The sequence below is a fragment of the Lepus europaeus genome, chromosome 20 (assembly GCF_033115175.1).
Source record: "Lepus europaeus isolate LE1 chromosome 20, mLepTim1.pri, whole genome shotgun sequence".
Classification (NCBI taxonomy): Eukaryota; Metazoa; Chordata; class Mammalia; order Lagomorpha; family Leporidae; genus Lepus; species Lepus europaeus.
Window position 1 is genome coordinate 37,444,028 of NC_084846.1, and position 20,716 is coordinate 37,464,743.

The 20,716-nt window shown below is 46.0% G+C and overlaps 1 protein-coding gene across 2 annotated transcripts in view; it reads left to right on the forward strand.

Moving 5' to 3' along the window:
- The window catches only part of NPSR1 (neuropeptide S receptor 1), a 165,982-nt gene that overhangs the window by 128,810 nt on the left and 16,456 nt on the right, over positions 1 to 20,716 (forward strand). For both annotated transcript variants that reach the window (XM_062179223.1, XM_062179224.1), the window contains 2 exons: positions 6,588 to 6,789; positions 20,115 to 20,191. In XM_062179223.1, the coding sequence (XP_062035207.1) occupies positions 6,588 to 6,789; positions 20,115 to 20,191 (279 nt within the window). The remainder of the gene's footprint in view (positions 1 to 6,587; positions 6,790 to 20,114; positions 20,192 to 20,716) is intronic.

Genomic DNA, 20,716 nt, shown 5'->3' on the forward strand with positions numbered 1-20,716 from the left:
TGTATTTTATAAAATAACAATTTTAAACATAAAAGCACTAAAATAACATCAGATAAAACTTGTATTTGGTAATCATTATACCTGGTGAGGGGAAAAACCTTTCTAGGAACATACCAACCCAGAAACAATAAGAGAAATAGAGATTTTTTTACTACAGCAAGTTTTTTAAATTATTTACACAAATAATAGAAGCCACAAACAAAAAGGAAAAGAGTGAATAGCAAATACTTGTACAGAACAGAGTTAATATTCTTCTTATAAAGAACTATGACAAAGAAATAAGAACATTTCAGTTGAAGAATAGGCCAAGAGCATGACCAAAATATTAAGAAGCAAAGAAACACAAATGAGTAGAAGATACATAGAAAGGCTTATTTGATGAGTAAATTACTGCAAGATTGGCCGGCGCCGCGGCTCACTTGGCTAATCCTCCACCTGCAGCGCTGGCACCCCGGGTTCTAGTCCTGGTTGTTCTTCTTCCAGTCCCGCTGTCTACTGTGGCCCGGTAAGGCAGTGGAGGATGGCCCAGGTCCTTGGGCCCTGCACCTGCATGGGAGACCAGGAGAAGCACCTGGCTCCTGGCTTTGGATTGGTGCTGCACACCGGCTGTGGCGGCCATTTGGGGGATGAACCAAAGGAAGGAAGACCTTTCTCTCTGTCTCTCTCTCTTACTGTCTAACTCTTCCTGTCCAAAAAAATTACTGCAAGATTAAACATTGGGATAGGAAATTTTACCAACCAAGTGAAAAGACTGGAAGGAAGATTCCTCTCAGTGTTGGGAGAATATAGTGGAATGAAAATGTGGTAACCATAAATTGTAGACACTTTTGAAGGCAGTGTAACAATATTAGTCAAAAGCTAATAAATATTATGCTTGTAAGAATTCATACTAAGGAAATAAGCAGAGTTGTACGGAGAGGTATATAGAACATATTTGTAATGGAAAATATTTGGAAATGAAATACTTGTAATAGACTATTGAGAAAATTGGAGTTGAGTGTAACCATGGGAAATGTTACTTATCATACTTTTCAAATCCCATGTCACATGCTGGTCCTCAAAAGAGCTCATTTTATAGAACTGCTCCAGGGAAGGTCTGGGAGGTGCTGATGTCACCCAGCTTCAAGCCTTCCTCACGTTTTTTTATTCTAAGCTCAAAATAAAATTCTATTTGAAGAAAGGCCCTTGCTGCCAAATGTCACTTGTACAGATATAGCTTTTGATATTATGAAAAGATGATAATAACATCCTTTCTCAGTGGAGAAAAAGTAGGTTGCAAAGCAGCATTTATATTATAATCTCATTTATACATTATATTATATGACGGCATTATCAAAAACTAAACTATCATAGCCATATATTTTTCTTATTATCATTACTTTTATTTGTTAGTGCTTCTATAATCATGTGTAACTTACATGATTGTTTAAAGCATTGTGTGTTACATAGAAAGGGAGAAGGCTGAGACAGAGAAGAACAGAACTGGACAAGAGCAGGAAGAAGAAGGTATCTGACTCTGTGGATGAGAGACACAAAAGACAGTCCAGCTAGAACTCAAGCTTGCGTTGCATCTGCTCGGGGCTGGAGCCTCAAGCTCAGATGGGCTCAGCTGGCTGGGAGGCCAGTGTTGTTCCCTGTGTTGTGTGTTCACAAGCTGCACACCTGGTCGAGTTAGAGCCTCACCCCGTGGGCCTCTCCCAGGATAACCCAGCCACTGGTACAGCAATAACAGCTCCAAGCATGAGCCCTGCTAGGACTACGGGGAAATGTTCTCAGTTACTTTGGTAGAGTTCAATCTTAAGCATCATTTTGTATTCTATTTGATTACTTGCATCCCCACCCCTGTTAAAAGACACTGCACTGTTTAGCCACCAAGTAGAATCTGAGTCAGATCCAAATATCACAGATTCTCCTACAAGTCAAAGGCCTAGGATCTGTAGAAGCAGATGATATTCAAATTCTAACCACTGAGGAACAACAGCACCTAGGAACAATTGATAACCGCCATAGTATTCTACCAGGCTTCCTAACACTGCCATCAAAAAATGCTTCCAGTCACATCATCTGCTTAAAATCCCATCCTGCGTCTTCCCTGGTCCAAATGCTCACTGCTCCCCGTACCCAAAATTTTTCATTATTCCTTTGGGAATCAACTCCCCTACATACTCTGTCTCTTCAAAATAGGTTTCTTCCACCTTCTGTTTCCTGAGATACTTGAGTTCCCTAAAATCTCTCAAGAGAATGCTTCTCAGCTTTGCTCTTGGGTTCCTCACAGCCTGGTGGTGGTGGCAACATGTTTCTGCCTCCATAAACCACCTCCTGAATATTTCCCCTCTCCTCTTGCACGTGCATGTCCTCTCTCCCTTTGATGCTCATGTTATCAGCTTGGACTGGCTCCTACAATACCTCCTCTATGTTGCTACCCCTATAGTCAAGGCCCTCATCCAGAGAAGATGTTGACACTGATCTTGCCCTCTTACCCGTCACACTGTCCCTAACCCAGGTGACTTGATGTCTACGTGGACAAACCAGCCAACATCGTGATCTCTCGGATTCTTGATCTCCTTAAATCTAGGTAGAGGGGCTTCCCATGACAACTCAAAGAGCTTGCTGTGTGTTTCTCACGTGACCAATTACTAACTCACACCAGAGGAATCTAAAAGGAGAGAGGAAGATGTAGAAGGGGACATTTAAGTTTATGGGAAAATCCATATTATGAAAAAACTATGCAGGAATTTCAAAATTTTTGTACTAAAATAAATTTCTCTTTTTTTAAATTTTTTTTATACAGTGAGAGAGAGAGAGAGAGACAGAGAGAAAGGTCTTCCTTTTTCTGCTAGTTCACCCCTAAGTGGCCACTATGGCCAGGGCCGATCCGAAGCCAGGAGCCAGGTGCTTCCCCCTGGTCTCCCATGCGGGAGAAGCACTTGGGCCATCCTCCACTGCACTCCCGGGCCACAGCAGAGAGCTGGACTGGAAGAGGAGCAACCGGGACAGAATCCGGCACCCCAACCAGGACTAGAACCCAGGGTGCCGGCGTCGTGGGTGGAGGATTAGCCTAGTGAGCTGCGGCGCCGGCCATAAATTTGTCTTTTAATTGAATTTTTCCATGAAGGAAGGCACTTTTTGAAGTACCCCTGTGGAACTTCTGATGAGAAATTTATATAGGTCTGGGGTAAAAGATTCTTCCTCAGAAGTGTCTACCAAAGAGTAAGAGACTCGAGAGAAAGAGGCTAGAGGTTACAGAGAGGAAGAGAAAGACACTGCCTGTAGTAGTCGATTCTTGTCACTATAATTAAAGTAACCAAGTAAAGCTGACTCTCACAGGAGAACACTTAGTTTCACTCATGGTTTCGGAGGACCAAAGAGTAAGAGACTCGAGAGAAAGAGGCTAGAGTTTACAGAGAGGAAGAGAAAGACACTGCCTGTAGTAGTCGATTCTTGTCACTATAGTTAAAGTAACCAAGTAAAGCTGACTCGCACAGGAGAACACTTAGTTTCACTCGTGGTTTCGGAGGGCCACAGTGCAGGATGGGGTGGGCCCAATTGGTTCGGACATCTGGTGAGGCTGGAGACAGGTGACTGGCAGTGGTAAACCGTGTTGTAGAGCTTCGACCACATGGCAAACCAGAAAGCAGAGAGAGTGGCTGGGCCCCACCAGGCTTCCACCACTACTCTCTCCTGAGAACTCCCTTCTGAGGTCACATCCCCCAGTGAACCAAGGGCCTCACACTAGTCGCCTACTAAAAACTACAGTTGGATCAAACTCTTCTTAATACCACCAACCCATGACTTTGGGACTTAAGCTTCTGCATGTGTTCAGGATTCAAATGCTAGCAATGTCCAAGTCAGGCAAGTGGACCCAAGGAAAGGTTCCAAAAACAAAATAAAGTTCCTCAGGAGATGAAAAATCAGCTCCAGATAGCACCAGGCCAAGAAAGCTCCAAGTAGCCACAGGACAGTGAGGATCTCCTGTGCCCTTTCCCTCCCTTGCTCCTGCACCCCAGCTCCAGAGCCCCCCACCCAGGTTAGCAACCTGGGGCAAGGAGGGTAGAGAGTAGAAGGGCTGATCCGCCTACCTGGATGTCAGGTTCTTACCTAAAGCAGGCCTATCTGGAGAGAGATTTAACTTGAAATTGTCCTGGAAATTTTCAATTCTTACTGTTGTCTTGAATTGTAAGTACTTGTTTTTAAGTTAATTTCTAAAAGGGGGCAATGTTTACCACTTAGAGTAAATACAAGACTTTTTTCTCAGCTGTGAGTTATCACTGACATCCAGAGGCTTGCCTGAGTCTTCAGCCCAGAGCAAGGGAGCCACAACCACCACTGGATCAGTGGGTCATTGGATGACTGAATCAATGGATTAACCCCAAATAGTGGTTGAAATTCTAACTCAAGACTTCAAATTGTCCAGTGGGCCAGTGACATCTCTGTTGTAAATATGTCTAATATTTCTTCCCAGTGTGTGCAATTCAGCAAGAACAGAGCCCCAGCTATTCTCGCGAATCTTTCAGATGCACGATTCTATGAGTCTCTAGTTTCTTCTAGAATGTAAGTCCAGCCCCTTCAAACTTAGAGTCAAGAGGAGATGACTAGTATTTCCTATTTCATTCCTTTTGGCTCTTTTTTTTTAAGATGCTTTATTTATTTATTTGACAGGTAGAGTTACAGACAGTGCGAGAGAGAGAAAGAAGGTCTTCCCTCGGTTGGTTCACTCCCCAAATGACTGCAACGGCCGGTGCTGTGCCGACCCAAAGCCAGGAGTCATGTGCTTCTTCCTGGTCTCCCATGCGGGTGCAGGGGCCCAAGCACCTGGGCCATCCTCCACTGCCCTTCTGGGCCACAGCAGAGAACTGGACTGGAAGAGGAGCAATCAGGAGTAGAACCCGGCACCTATATGGGATGCCAGCACCGCAGGCGGAGGATTAACCAAATGAGCCATGACGCCGGCCCCTCCTTTTGGCTCTTTGACTAAACCTGCATACTGGGCCCTGCCACCTAAAGATAGATGCCCACCATCAGGTTCGAAGGCTGGGAGTGAAGGTGGTCCTGTCTCCAAGGAGCATGGCCCAGGACCAGTCAGCCCAGCCAGCAAGGCCAGGGGGAGGATTAAAATGATGAATGTTGACAACAGCTTAACAGAAAGCACGATGATTGTTTTTTTAAAACATTCCTGTGGGACCAGCTTTGTTGCACAAAGCAAGTTAAGCCATTGCTTGCAATAGCAGCATCCCACATCAGAAGACCCTTTCAAATCCTATCTGCTCCACTTCTAATCCACTCCCTGCTAATGCAGTAGGGAAAGCAGTGGATGCTGGCTCACGTGCTTGGGCCCCTGTCACCCACATGGGAGACCTAGATGGAGTTCCTGGCTTCTGACTTAAGCCTGGCCCACCCTTGGCTTTGGGGAGTGAACCAGCAGATGGAAGACTTCTCTCTGTCTCTCTCCCTGTCTCTCTCCGCTGTTCTGCCTGTAAAATAAATAATTCTTTAAAAATATAGACTGTTTAGGGCATTTTTTTTTCTCTGCTGTCCCATTGTGACCTGCTTCAGTGGCCAGAATAGGTATTTTTTTTTTTTTTTGACAGGCAGAGTGGACAGTGAGAGAGAGAGAGAGAGACAGAGAGAAAGATCTTCCTTTTGCCGTTGGTTCACCCTCCAATGGCCACCGCGGCCAGCGTGCTGCTGCTGGCGCACTGCACTGATCCGAAGCCAGGAGCCAGGTGCTTCCTCCTGGTCTCCCATGGGGTGCAGGGCCCAAGCACTTGGGCCATCCTCCACTGCACTCCCGGGCCATAGCAGAGAGCTGGCCTGGAAGAGGGGCAACCGGGACAGAATCCGGCACCCCAACCAGGACTAGAACCCGGTGTGCCGGCGCCACTAGGCGGAGGATTAGCCTGTTGAGCCACGGCGCCGGCCCAGAGTAGGTATTTTTAAATTCCATTTTAAAGGGGAAGAAGTGAAGCTGAGAATGAGTGGTTTGCTCAAGGTCAGAATGTTGCATCTGAAGCCAGTGTGCAGGATCATGGCTACCAGGCAGCAGGACGTGAATACAACAAACCTTACTCTCTCGAACCAAGTCCAGAGAAAAGGCGGCTCACTGTCATTTGGCAAATAGCTCTCACAGATTGCCTCAAAGTTTTGCAGCACCGGGTACAATGAGAGGATGCTGGAGTGACAAAAGGCCACATCCCTGCCTTGTAATCAGAAACATGGGCTGCGTGTTGAAGGACACAACTTAGCATTTGCACAATAATGTATCAAATGCAAGTGGCACAGGCTGAGCTGAGCTTATGCCACACCACATTGCAAGTCAGACAGCTGAATTGGGGAAGGTAAAAGGAAGTAGAAATTGGGAAGCACAAACCTCACGCCAGGTAGTAGCTATCAGCTGTACAAGCTTCTGTTAATCTTCACAAGAGCCAATATGTAGGCACCGTCATCCCTTCTGCCACGGAGCAATCAGGCTCTGGGACGCCCAGGGAGCTGCAGGGTGGTTCTCAGTGGTCCTGTCCTGCATAAATGCCAAGTGTGTTCCCACAAGGTGCGTCCAGTTTCCCAGCTCTATCTCTCTTTCCTTTGAGCAGAAAAGCAAGCCAAGGTGCTGATCGGGATTGCTTGGAGCCTGTCTTTCCTGTTCTCCATCCCCACCCTGATCATATTTGGGAAAAGGACCCTCTCCAACGGCGAAGTGCAGTGCTGGGCCCTATGGCCTGACGACTCTTACTGGACACCATACATGACCATTGTGGCCTTCCTGGTGTACTTCATCCCTCTGACAATCATCAGGTAAGAGGCCAGCAGGCCAGACTCACGTAGGGGCTCTCCTGGTTCACTGACTGGTGCTCTCCTCCCCTATAGGCCACTTGTTAGTCCTAGCATCCTTGGGGGACTAGCCAGGCCACCGGATTTTATCTAAAGCCATGATGGTTGGGGGCTGGGGGGTGCTGTGAGTCCAACCCCTTCAAAGCAGAGTCAGGAAGAGAGAACTAAAATGCCCTGAGTACATACTACAGGACAGGGACTGTGCTGAGAGATTAATAATTGCCCCATTAACCACAGCAGAACCCTATGAAATAACTACTGTTCCCCCATCTGGTAAGTGATAAAATTCAAGCTCAAAGAGGTTTGAAACTTGGGATTGTCAGACTTCACACAGAGTTCTTTCTGTTAGATCAGGCAACCTTTCAAACACAAGGTATAACACTAGTTTCAGGGGTGTGGTTGCTCCCTGGCAACCAGGAGTCAGAAGGAGTGGTGGGGCAGCGAGTGGACAGGCAGGCAAGGCCAGGAGAGGAGAAGCTGGCAATGGTCCCCTTGTAGCAGCTGAGGGGAAGCTCATTTGTGAAGGGCCTCGGTGACCAAGCCATAGGCTGTCCCCTATATCCTGTGGCCAGGGGTGATCTGGATATCGACGTTCTGCAGAAATAAGCCCAACAATCTGATCAAGGCAAATCTCGTTTGGTCATATGGCAAGGCCACTACGAGACGGTGGCTCTGAGTGTGTGAATGGGTGGAGAACTATGGGAGGAGACCTGTCCTGTTGAGGGTGTTCACGGACTATGTTGATCCTCTGTCTTTTGAGTGATCCCATGCCTCCCACGGTATGTCACGTAAGTCCTGAGCAAAGCACAGGCAGCGTTGGGTTTTGGTAGATACAGCATTGTGATAAAAACCCTAAACTGAAGATTGTACAGGAGGAGTGAGCATTTGGCCTAGTGGTTAATGTGCCAGTTAGGAAGCCCGCATGCTACATCAGAGTAGCGAGTGGCAATTCCCATCAGCGACTCCTGATCCCAGCTTCCTGCCAGTGCAGACCTGGGAGGCAGTGGTGCACTTCCCCGAGTGTGTTTCTGCCACCCGTGTGGGAGGCCCTGAGCTCTCAGCTCCCAGCTTCACCCTGACCTAGCCTTAGCCATCGTGGACATTTGGGAAGTGAATCCGTGGATAAGAGCTCTCATGTTCTCTCCCTCCCCCCCCCCCCGCCACTGTGTGTGTGTGTGTCTTTCAAATAAAATAGATGAATACATCTTTTCAAAAATCTTTGCTAACATAAGAGGTTTTTAAAAAACTCATTATTTTAATATGCATTTCTTTAATTAAGCTGATTGAGCTTTTTTCAAGTGTTTTACGACATTATAGGAATCACCTTTTCCTGTTCATTCTTCATCTTTAGTCTCACGAAATACTAAAGCCGGGAGAAAGGTCATCCATCATACTGCCCAACCCCTGAATTTATCACCAGAATAGACCGAGGGCAAGAAGAAGCTAAATGACTGCTCCCCTTCACAGGTGCAGCCGGGTAGGAACCGTGACCCCACCAGCCAGAGCTGCAGCCTGTCTGGCTTTTCCTGTTGCCCCATCATCCCTGCTAAATCACCAAATTTTTTAAAATTTATTTTTATTTCTTGACAGGCAGAGTGGACAGTGAGAGAGAGACAGAGAGAAAGGTCTTCCTTTTTCCGTTGGTTCACACCACCACCCCCCAGTGGCCGGCACGCTGCGCTGATCCGAAGCCAAGAGCCAGGTGCTTCTCCTGGTCTCCCATGGGGTGCAGGGCCCAAGCACTTGGGCCATCCTCCACTGCACTCCCGGGCCACAGCAGAGAGCTGGCCTGGAAGAGGAGCAACCGGGACAGAATCCAGCACCCCGTCTGGAACTAGAACCCGGTGTGCCAGTGCCGCAAGGCGGAGGATTAGCCTAGTGAGCCTTGGCACTGGCCGTTAAAGCACCAAATTAACATCTACATTTTATTTCAATAGAATAACCTTCACCAAGTCAGGTGCAGGAGGATGCTTGAAAGAAAGATGAAGTTTATTTAGAACCAACCTAATGTTTGTCCCAACAACATTGGAAGGTGCACGTGGGAGAGGAGAGAGGCTCAGTGGAAAGAAAGCATTCGAAAGGCAGCAGCTCACGCCATCGCGTGCCACCGAGGCATCGATTCCCACAGCCCCACGCGTCTCAACGTCACTCCTGATTGATTGCCCATTCGTGCAAGAATGCGGCACCTGTGAAAGCCACTCCCCCCCCCCCCCCCCCCCCCCAAGCAGCACAGCTGCAGGAGCCTGCGAACCACACAGCTCAGGGCGCTCCGTGTCTGGCCAGATCTGTCGCTCAGTCCTGTGCTGCCTGAAATTCCCCCACCAGGACTTGCGCTCACATCGGCCTGCGGCCTGACTTGTCCTTGAAAAGGCAAAGCATCATGTGTTTGCTGATGAAAGGCAACGATTTCAAAAGCAGGTTTCCCTCAGCTCTCACCAACAGGCTTCCCACGGCCTGCTGTTGCTCCTTGCTTCCAGCTGTGGTGGAGCCGTGAAAACTGCCATGGCCCGCGTCCGCTGGAGCTGCTCCGAAGTCTTTCCTACCCGACGAGAAGCCCACTGCTCACCCAGCCTCCTTGCCTTTCCCGGGGCAGGGAGCCGGCTGCTGTCTCTGGCAGCCAGGCACCTGCAACCTCTCAGCAGCAGCTTCTGTCCTGAACCAAGACCAGGCCCAGGTAGAATTTGGTGAGGATCTGGTTTTCTGAATAATCCCTGCTGCGGTTGTTACGATTCCATAGCTCTCAGAGCTAAGGGTCATGCCCTCCCCCCACGCTCTGTGTGTGTGTGTGTGTGTGTGTGTCTTTCTTATCTCCTCTCTCCAAATATAATCCACACACCCATACTTATCATATCTCTCAGAGCTAAAATTCAAATTTTTTCCCTTTCTTCCTTCCTTCAAAAGGTGGAGCAACAGAAAGAGGGAAGAGAGAGAGACAGAGAGAGATCGATCTTCTGTCCTCTGGTTCACTCCCCAGATGCTCACAACAGCTGGGAATGGGCCGGTCCAGTTAGGAGTCAGGAACTCCATCTGCGTCTCCCATGTAGGTAGCAGGGACCCAAGTACTTAGCCAATCATCATTCCCTTGCTAGATGTGTTAACAGGGAGCTGGATCAGAAGCAGAGGAGCAGGACTTGAACTGGCATTCCAGTAAGGGGTGCTATTGTCCTAAGCAGCGGGTCAACCCGCAGTAACTCAATGCCCCCCCCCTTTTTCCCCCCTCTCTCCCTGCCTTTTTCATTCCCTCCCATACTGTAGCCCCCCCCCCAGACTTGATCCTCTTGCTTATACCTCTTTTAGGTAAGCTTAAACTCTTAATTCCAAGTTTAATTAGACAAAAGGAGCACCTCAAAGCTATTTGCTCAGTTTCTTACCCACATCATAGTTGTCCACGCATGCTACACACCTGGGTACCCTAAAATGTTCACAAAAATGTAGAATTAAAAGATAATGCTCATTTTCCATGATCATTTTGAAGACTCATATATCTACATATCTTTACCAAATCTATAAAGGGGAAAAAGGCAGCATTTCTTTGGTGTTTTTGTTTGAATTTCTTTCATTACAAATAAGACTGAACATATTTTATACAATTTTTAAAGCACTTATTCATATGGCTTTACCTATTTTTATTTGAATGTTTTCATTTTCTCTGATCTCAAACTTTAGAAATATTCTTTATACAGTAACATTTTCCTGTTTTAATATGTTGTGAATATTTTCCTAGCATGTCTTTTGTCTACTCATATCGAATATCTTTCCCATTAATAGCAATAAAATAGCAATAAACATAATTAAGAAAAGGAGAGCATGAATAACTAAATTAGTGGTTTTTCTTCCACAAATGCCACATAATTTTACTTATTGTAGCTTTATTTTCGTTTAATATCCACCAGGACAGAATCACTTGTCTTTTTCAAAGACTCCCTGTCTATACCAGGCTGAATTGTAGCTGCCCCCTGCTTGCATCCAGCGCTCCAGCTGTGACAAACTGTGTTCTGCTCAACACCGTGTCTTTGTGTGCATCATTCCTCATGGCTGAACTCTCCCAAGGTCACTGTCCCTTGCTTCTGGCAAGCTTGTTCACAAATTTGTCCGTTTCTCATCTACAATATCAACTCCACAATGGAGCTGTCCAGGCCAACCCCACACCACATGTGCATTCCATAACCTCAACTTGACTTTGTCATGAAGAATCAGTGGTAGTGTAGCTGTCTGCTTGTGTGGCTTTATCTCATGAGTGCGAGGATTATTGTCTCTTAATTTCTAAATTCCAAACCTGGCACACAATAGACACTTGGTTGAATGAACAGTGCAGGCCTGACTGACAAACTGCACCAACAGATGTCACTCCCCCTACACACACGCGCACGTACACACACACACGCCTGTTTGAGGCATATGGTAGCTCCTCCATAAATATACTTGAAAGGAAAGTAGACAGGGAGGAAGGAAAGGAATGGGGGGACAGGCAGGGAGGGAGGGGAGAGGAAGGAAGGAGCTGCGTCGTCTGTGGCAAACTCTCATGAGGACTGTGTATGAATAAAGATGTAGTTGTTCCATCATCAACTAAATCAGGCTCTCAGGGGCTGGAAACCATAGTGACTGACAGGCAAGGCAACATATTGCTTTTCTGGGTCAAAACAACTCCTGTGGTTTCAAAATTCACTTGATGTGACTGTGTAATTGTTGTAGGAGAGGTTATTAGCCCTGGTGTAATTGCTTTACTTTAGCTGTGCTTCTTTTCTTGCTACCTAATTGATTTCTCATCCTCCTATCATTTTTATCTCGATGAGATAAAGGTACAGGCAGGAAAAAAATCCATAGCCAACAATTTTGAAGGAATAAGTGGAAAAATGCACATTAGTCATGGAGCACTGATTTGTGATATGTAAGAAAAATTCTATTGTGCTTGGGGGATGGGGATCAGACTGTGGGAAAAACCCCTGTTGGTTTGGTCCAACTCTATGGAGTACAGGATCTTGGTGGGTAACAAGGGCCCAGCAGTGTGGCCATCACTATCCATGGCATGAGATCCAAGGCCAAGGAGGATGACAGGGCCTGGGTCAACAACTGCACCAGGAAAAGAAGGGTAATCCTGTGTATGATTAACCCAGAGGGGTGAGAGGAATGTCTTTTGAAAAAATCCTTGCTTACTGGTTTGCTGTGTTATGGTAGAGGTCGGTGGTTGAACTTCCAACTTGAATTCCACCTCCATTCTCAGCTGCTCGTGAACTCACCCACAACTCTGCCCTGGTTGTGTGAATGAATCAGGAAGGGCTACAGGATCCCATTCTGGCCAGTGGATTACCGGGAGTGTTTCTTCTCCTACTTCATATGTGAAATCACACAAAAAGAGCTTGTGTGAAACAAAAACCACAAATAATACATACTGAGCATGCATTGTGTGGTTCCCAAGACCACATTAGCTGATGGAGAGCATGAGACAAAGAATCTAAAGTGATTCATGGAGTGACAGACCCGAGGCTGAACTCAGCACTACCAATCCCTCCTGATCACGCCCTCCATGGGTACCTGGGTGACAGGTGGGGCGCATGACTCTTGCTCTTATCTTGGGATTTCTGAGCCAAAGGACATGGGCTGCTTCTGCGTAAGGTCACTCTATTGCAGTCACTTCACTATGAGAGGGAATAAAATTCAAGGACGACTGAGTCATTCCACACTGCCCTGATTGTCAACATGTTCTGCCCAGTCTGGTGCAATAGCTTCCTTTCTATTTTCTACCTTTTGCGTCCCTGTTCCACATCATAGCCAGAGTTACCATTTGGTGTGGAAAATTGCTAAGTATGCAAAAGACAATTAAATGAGTAATAAAAATCCTCCTCCCACTTGCTCTCTTGTCTTATTTCTTAGAATTGCCACTGCTAATAATTCCTTGTATACCCTGCCAATTCTGTCCAATCCCTATAATTTTATGTATTTTTTGCACAAATGGAAGCAAATTATTCCTTATGAACAATGTCTGATCTTTTACAAAAGTGACTATGAATCATTCCACTTTTCTGCTTGTAGTCCCTCAGTGGGTGTCCACTGTTTCAGGATAAAGTTCAAAACCACTTACCCAGCCCACAAGGCCATTTAAGAAGTAGTTACTACCCCACTTTCTGTCTTCTTGGGCTGAGCAAGCTTCCTTACTCTCCGTGTTGTTCAAACGTGTCACGCTTCTCCTGCCTCAGAGCCTTTGCACATGCTATCCCCATCGTCTCCATGATCATCTCTTAGGTATTGATAAAATATTTTAATTTTAATATATTTTAATTAACACAGTAATTATACATAATTGTGGAGTATGCGAAGGCATTTCAATCCATGCATACAGTGTAAACTGATCAGATCAAGGTAAACAAAATTCTCTCTGTAAACTCCTGGAGGAAACCTTTTTATCCCTCAGATCTCAACAAAAACTCTGGGAATGCTTACTTGAACCCAGCACACAACAAGGCCCCTCTAATGTACCACGCGTGTTATCTTCATGACCCATTGCTCTTTTGCTATCATATCATACGTGTGTCCTCATTTTATTATTGTCTCTCTTCCCAAATAAATGTGGGTTCCATAGGGCTAGGACCTTGTAGCTTTGCCTAGCACAGTATACATAATGGTTCAGCCAGTGCCTGGGGTAAAGCAGGTGCCCAAATAAATATCCTGATGTTAAACAATGAAGGACAGAGCCACCATGAGCCAGGATGTGTCCTTAAGGCCCCTGCCGAGAGAAAACAGAAAAGGGACTTATCACGTCGTGCACCAGGTCCCCATCCACCCTCCCCACGCTTGGTAGAACACAGGGGCCTTTGGCCTCTAAGCAGGTCTGCAGGGCACAACTGGACATCATCTCGGGACCCCCTTGAGTCAGGAAAGCCAAGCTGGCAGAAACAGAGCACTAGGCCCCTGCTGGCTCTAAAGCTCTGTGGCTCCAAGACTCATGAGCATCGGTTAAATCCCCAGCTGTGCTGAATCCCATGGGAGCCATGGAGGGAGTGTTGATGCTCTGGTGGAGCGCTGTCCACTGTGTCTTGTGGAGAGAGACGTGTTTGTTCTGCTTCCTGGACACTTCTCCCACATGATCCAGGACCAGGAAGAAGGGACCAGCTCCAGGCATGGCCTCCTGTGACAGCCCTGCAGGCCTCCCTCCGGCCGTGCGGGCTCTCCCACTCTCCCACATCATGAGCTGCCTCTGTGAGCAAATGAGGGAACCCAGGGCTTTGTCTGGCTGGGTGTTCACAAAATCTGAAATAAACCAGTGAGTTTCAGGGGCCGGACACTTTCTGCAATTTGGGGAACCCTTCAGTCTTCACATTTCTAGGAATCGTACAGCAGAGCTAAACCTGGAGAGAGTGAAGACAGAGCTAATGCACAGGAGAAGCTGCGCCCAAGACAATGAGGATGATTTTTCTTCACTCTGCCTATGAGAATGGAATATTTCTGTATGTGGATCATTAAGACGTGGTTGCCACAGACGGGCTCAGTGTAACGAGTGCTACACCAGCACAAAGGCCACAAGGAAGGGGGAGCTAAGCATCACTGGGAGCAGGGGTGGCTCAAAAAGATTTTGCAGCTAATGATGTGTGGAGAATGAACTGAAAAGGATGAAAATGCATCCCAGGGAGAAGCCGAGGCAGGCACAGAGAGGTGGAAAGGGCTGGAGCTGACACTTGCAGAGAACCCCTGAAGTTGGGGGAGTTGGGTTGGTCTGCTCCTGTGGACCGAGCAGGCCAACACAGAGGAGAGATGCACCCAGAGACAGTGGGGTTGAGGGAGCAGGAAGATTGAGAAAGAGGCAGGCAAGGCAAAGGAACCCAGAGGGAGTCTCACCTGCTCTGCCAAAGGGACTGGATATCATCTTGCGGAAACGTGGCTTGAAGTCAGGGAAGGGGGAAGCCAGGTCCCTCTGGTTTGGAGCTCGGTGAGAAGCCAGTGATTTTCCATCATCTGCAGAAAATGATTTGAAGCATGCAAATGGCTCTCTGTCCCGAAGTTCCAGCTCCCAAGGGGCAAGGGATTTAGAGACAGCAGCAGAGTGGGGTGTTAAACAATTACGACAGTAATCAGGCGGAAGATTACCCAGGGTTCTTGCATTAGCAGCATGTGCACCAAGTTTGCATTGCGAGAGATCAGTGTGGTCCCTGAGCAAGGATGACACAAAATTCAGGAAGTGTCCTGGAGTCTTGTGTTTGACGAATACAGAGTTTCAGCTGCAGGTGGTGATGGCTGCACAGTAATGTGAACACACTAAATGCTACAGAACTGGACAATTAAATATGGCCAAAACAGCAGCTTGTATGTATATTTTACCACTGCAAAAGCAATCATCAAAATACGCTACTACAATATAGCAAAATACATGCTGCTGCCATTAAACAAGGTATCAGTGAGTTGAGAGATGGCAGAGTCCTGAGTTAATACTGAAGAGCAGAGAGGGAGAGGAAGGGGCGGGAAATTGTCAGTGTGAAGGGACAATCCTCGAAACTACCAGATGGATGAGATGCAGGACGTGAGAAAAGAGAGAAGCATCGTGGAGGTCTCTCTGAGGCAAGACCACTGCCCTTTAGGAAGTTGCCTGGTTGGGGCAATAAGTGTTAGAGGCACTGGGTGTTAGTGGGTGACTTCCTAGCTAACAGTTAAAACTGGTACTGGCTTCCCACTCATCTGATTGGTCCTATGTAGAATAAGAGGGACTGACTTGGGACCAGATCTCCATTGCATAAGACCTTGGTTAACTTTTCCATTTTATTTACAGCTAATGCTCAATAAACACTTGAATGACTGATCAGTTAAATACTGGGGTCAGAACTGCCACACACCAGGAGCATGTCATGGTGGTAGTTACCTTGCCTTGTATTTCATTTACCTGGGAAGCAAGGTGAATATTCAACTTTGGATGAAGACTAGACTAAGAACTTCGTTGTATAATAAAGGCAGACATACTCCAGAAAAGCCCTGGACAGGTGTATGAAAAAGAAGAGAGATGTTCCAAAAGCATCCTGAGCTTTGCAGGAGTAATCAGTAGGGTTTGCTGAGCAAGAACGGGAAAAGACAATAGGAACAGAAGAATTTAGCACAGTCATTAATTAAGTTATAGTCTAAAGATTATTAAAAGCAATTAGTGCTTTGTCAGCTACTGCCAACTGGAGCTGGGATTTTCCTTTCTTTTTTTTTTTTTTTTTTTAACTCATGATCTCAACAAAGAAGACTGCGCAGTCTTAAAATTAAGCAGCACTTTGTCCCAAAGTTTTTAATTGAGGTTTTTAATAAATTTGATAGGTCAAATAATATTTAAAAAACAGTCCCGGGGGAGCCTTGTGATGCTGTGGATTAAGCTGCCACTTGGGATGCTCATGTTCCGTATTGGAATACTGGTTTGAGTCTCAGCTGTTCTGCTTCTGATACAGCCTCTTAACTATAAGTCCTGGGAGGCAGCAGATCATGGCCCAGCAATTGGGTCCCTGCCCCACATGTGGGAGATCTGAATGGCGCTCTAGGCTCTGGGCTTCACCCTTGCCCAGACATGGCTGTTGGGGGCATTTGAGAGGTGAACCAGTAGACTGAAGAGCTCTGACTCTCTCTCTGTCACTCTGCCTTTTAAATGGATGGGGGGTAAAAAGTCACTTTTTAAAAGGGGGATATAACTCTTGGCAGAGCTGGCCAGCTCTCCTCCCAGGCCAGCCAAGTAATGAAAGTCAACAGAGTGCCTTCCCCTAGGAGGTTCACACCTCCCTTAGGATATACCCCATGTGAAGAGATAGATAGGTCTGGGCCTCTTAACTTACAAGGCCTAAAGCCCAACAGATTATTATCAAGCCCCTTCTATCAGGTTCTATTTGCCTCTCAATCAGAAAAATTACTTGTAGCTTAGACAGCACCTTTCTTAGCTCCTCTAATAATGACTCTGTCCTTTGTTCTAGACCCTGTCTAGTGCACTTGGGCCTCATTCCTTTGTAATCATAACCTCTACTCTACCACCAATGGCTCTACTCCCAACCTGTGTGTACTGATGGTCCTCTTCCCCACTTAATGCTGTATAATTGTTCAGACCTGGTTAAGGCCACTCTTAGGATCATTGGTTACTATCCTCACTCTGTCTTTTATGACCTTGTCTAAATATGATCAGAGTCGGCAAACTTGGAAGGCTTCCATAGCCTTGGCAACTCATGACGACAGCCTAGGGTGGTTACTGGCGCCATAAACTAGAGTGTCAATTTGTTGGGTCAACAACAGGAGCCACTGTGCGCTTGCTCCTGATGTGGGATCTCTGTCCTTAATGTACTGTACATTTTGATTTAATGCTATAACTAATACTCAAACAGTATGTTTCATTTTGTGTATGTTTCACTATGTGGGTGCAAACTGTTGAAGTATTTATACTAAATTGATCTTCTGTATATAAATAGAATTGAAAATGAATCTTGATGTGAATGGAAAGGGAGAGGGAGCGGGAGAGGGGAGGGTTGCGGGTGGGAGGGAAATTATGGGAAGGGGAAGCCATTGTAATCCATAAGCTGTATACTGGAAATTTATATTCATTAAATAAAAGTTAAAAAAAAAAAGAAATGAAAAAAAAAGGGGGGATATAAATTTTTGTATTTATCAAAAGAGACAGTGTACAAAATTTACTAATGGTTGTGAGTCATCACCATTTTGATTTCCTGTTAGGCACAGCATATATTATGCAAGAGTGGATGTGATATATGGTAAAAAGTATGCAAAAAGACAGGAACGGAGGGGTGGACACCTGGCTTAGTGATTCAGACGCTAATGTCCCACATCAGAGTGCCTGCATTTGATGCCCAACTTTGATACCCGATTCTAGCTTCCTGCAAATGTGGACCCTGGGAAGTGGTAATGATGGCTCAAGTAATTGATTTTCTACCACCTGTGTGAAAGTTCTGGACTGAATTCCTGGCTCTGGGCTTCAGCCCCCAGCCCAGGGCCATTAGAAGCATTTTGGTTTTTTTGTTTTTTTTTTAAATTTTTATTTAATAAATATAAATTTCCAAAGTACAGCTTTTGGATTACAATGGCTTCCCTCCCCCCATAACTTCCCTCCCATCCGCAACCCTCCCATCTCCCGCTCCCTCTCCCATTCCATTCACATAAAGATTCATTTTCAATTATCTTTATATACAGAAGATCAATTTAATATATATTAAGTAAAGATTTCAACAGTTTGCACCCACACAGAAACACAAAGTGTAAAGTACTGTTTGAGTACTAGTTATAGCATCAATTCACATTGAACAACACATTAAGAACAGAGATCCTACATGGGGAGTAAGTGCACAGTGACTCCTGTTGGTTACTTAACAATTGACACTCTTGTTTATGGCATCAGTAATCACCCTAGACTCTTGTCATGAGTTGCAAAGGCTATGGAAGCCTTTTGAGTTCGCTGACTCTGATCTTATTTAGACAAGGTCATAGTTAAAAGTGGAAGTTTTCTCCTCTCTTCAGAGAAAGGTATCCCCTTTGATGGCCCGTTCTTTCCACTGGGATCTCACTCGCAGAGATCTTTCATTTACATTTTGTTTTTTTGTTTTGTTTTGTTTTTTGTTTGTTTGATTGTTTTGTTTTGTTTTGTTTTTGCCAGAGTGTCTTGGCTTTTAGTACTAGTTATAGCATTACTTCACATTGGACAACACATTAAGGACAGATCCCACATGAGACGTAAGTACACAGTGACTCCTGTTGTTGACTTAACAATTTGACACTCTTGTTTATGGCGTCAGTAATCTCCCTAGGCTCTAGTCATGAGTTGCCAAGGCTATGGAAGCCTTTAGGGTTCGCTGACTTCAATCTTATTCCGACAGGGTCATAGTCAAGGTGGAAGTTCTCTCCTCCCTTCAGAGAAAGGTACCTCCTTCTTTGATGGCCCCGTTCTTTCCACTGGGATCTCACTCGCAGAGATCTTTCATTTACATTTTGTTTTTTTGTTTTGTTTTGTTTGTTTGATTGTTTTGTTTTGTTTTGTTTTTGCCAGAGTGTCTTGGTTTTCCATGCCTAAAATACTCTCATGGGCTCTTCAGCCAGATCTGAATGCCTTAAGGGCTGATTCTGAGGCCAGAGTGCTGTTTAGGACATCTGCCATTCTATGAGTTTGCTGTGTGTCCCACTTCCCATGTTGGATCGTTCTCTCCCTTTTTGATTCTATCAGTTAGTATTAGCAGACACTAGTCTTGTTTGTGTGATCCCTTTGACTCTTAGACCTATCAGTGTGATCAACTGTGAACTGAAGTTGATCACTTGGACTAGTGAGATGGCATTTGTACATGCCACCTTGATGGGATTGTATTGGAATCCCCTGGCACATTGTTAGAAGCATTTTGAAAGTGAACCAGTAGTTAGGAGTGCTCTCTTTCTGTCTCTCAAATAATTAGTGATAAACTTTAAAGGGAGGAAGCGAGGGAGGAAACTGCATATTTTAAGTCCATGAATTTTTAAGCACCGTGCTTGGCATGTTAAGTGTTATCACATTTGATACTCAAAGAATCTAGGAAGTTGGCATTACAAACTCATGTTACACTGTCTCAGCTGAGGTTCAGTGTATTGGTTATCTTTGGTTGTATAGCAAATTATCACAAACCTAGTGACCCAAAACCATACATTCATTATCTCAGAGTTTCTGTGGGTCAGGAGTCTTGGCATGGGTTAACTGTTTAGGCAAGACAGCTCTCAAGGTGTTAGCCAGGGCTGAGGAGCCATCAGAGCCTCCATTAGCAAAGGACCTTTCTAAGCTCCCTCAGGTTCTCAACCAAATTAATTTCTTTGGGGCTGCAGAGCCAGCAGTGGAGAGACTGGCGAGACAGGCAGTGCACTCTCTCATCACGTGTGCCACCATGGCTTGGCGAGAGGCAAGCCGTGGGTCCCGCCCACACTTAAAAGGAGAGGATGGCAGCATGGATATTAGGGGCAGGGGTCACAGAGGTCCCTTAAAGACTGAGTCCAAGTCAAGCAACAGCAAGCAGGAGAAGACACAAACCCAAGGCCTTCCGGCTCCAAACCCGGGCTTCAGTTCTAACCAGGATCGTCCTTCCAAGCACCTGGCTTACCTGGTGGAGACTGTTGAGTTTTGCTGGCCCTCAGCCTCCTCACGTAAGAAAGAAGCAGCTCCACTGAGCTTGTCTTTCCGGACACTTTCAGTCTTAGTAAGTGTGGGGGGAGGTATGGCTAAGGGACCCCTCCCGCCAAGGATTTGAGAGTCCTCGCACGAGGGAGCCACCCGTCACCACACAGGCGACCCACCAGTCGTTGTAACACGCCTTTGATCTTCCCTGCAGTGTCATCTATGGCATCGTGATTCGAACTATTTGGGTTAAAAGCAAAGCTCGTGAGACCGTGAACTCCAACTGCTCAGGTACGTTTCTAATCTGCACCGCCCAACTGGTCGGCCAAGGTTTCCTCCAGAAAATGTTAGCCAGTTATGCAAACCTGCATGATGATTGCGTTAGTCTGGGATGTGTGTGTGTGTGTGTATGTGTGATTATAATGAGCTATCTGGGACTGGGTAACTTCATATAGGGAGGGGTTTCTTTGGCTCCCCTCTGGTGAGGACATCAGGAAGGACAGCATCACAGCAGATATGTGTGGGTGGAAGATACCAGATCACCAAACAGGGAGCTAGAGAGCAAGTCAGGGGTAGGGTTCATTCGCTTTTGCACTGTTTGGTTTTTTTAATTTTTTTAAAAGATTTTATTTATTTTATTTGAGAGTTAGAGTTACAGACAGTGGGAGGGAGAGACAAAGAGAAAGGTCTTCCTTCATTGGTTCACTCCCCAGATGGCCGCAATGGCCGGAGCTGCGCTGATCCAAAGCCAGGAGCCAGGCACTTCTTCCTGGTCTCCCACATGGGTGCAGAGGTCCAAGGACTTGGGCCATCTTA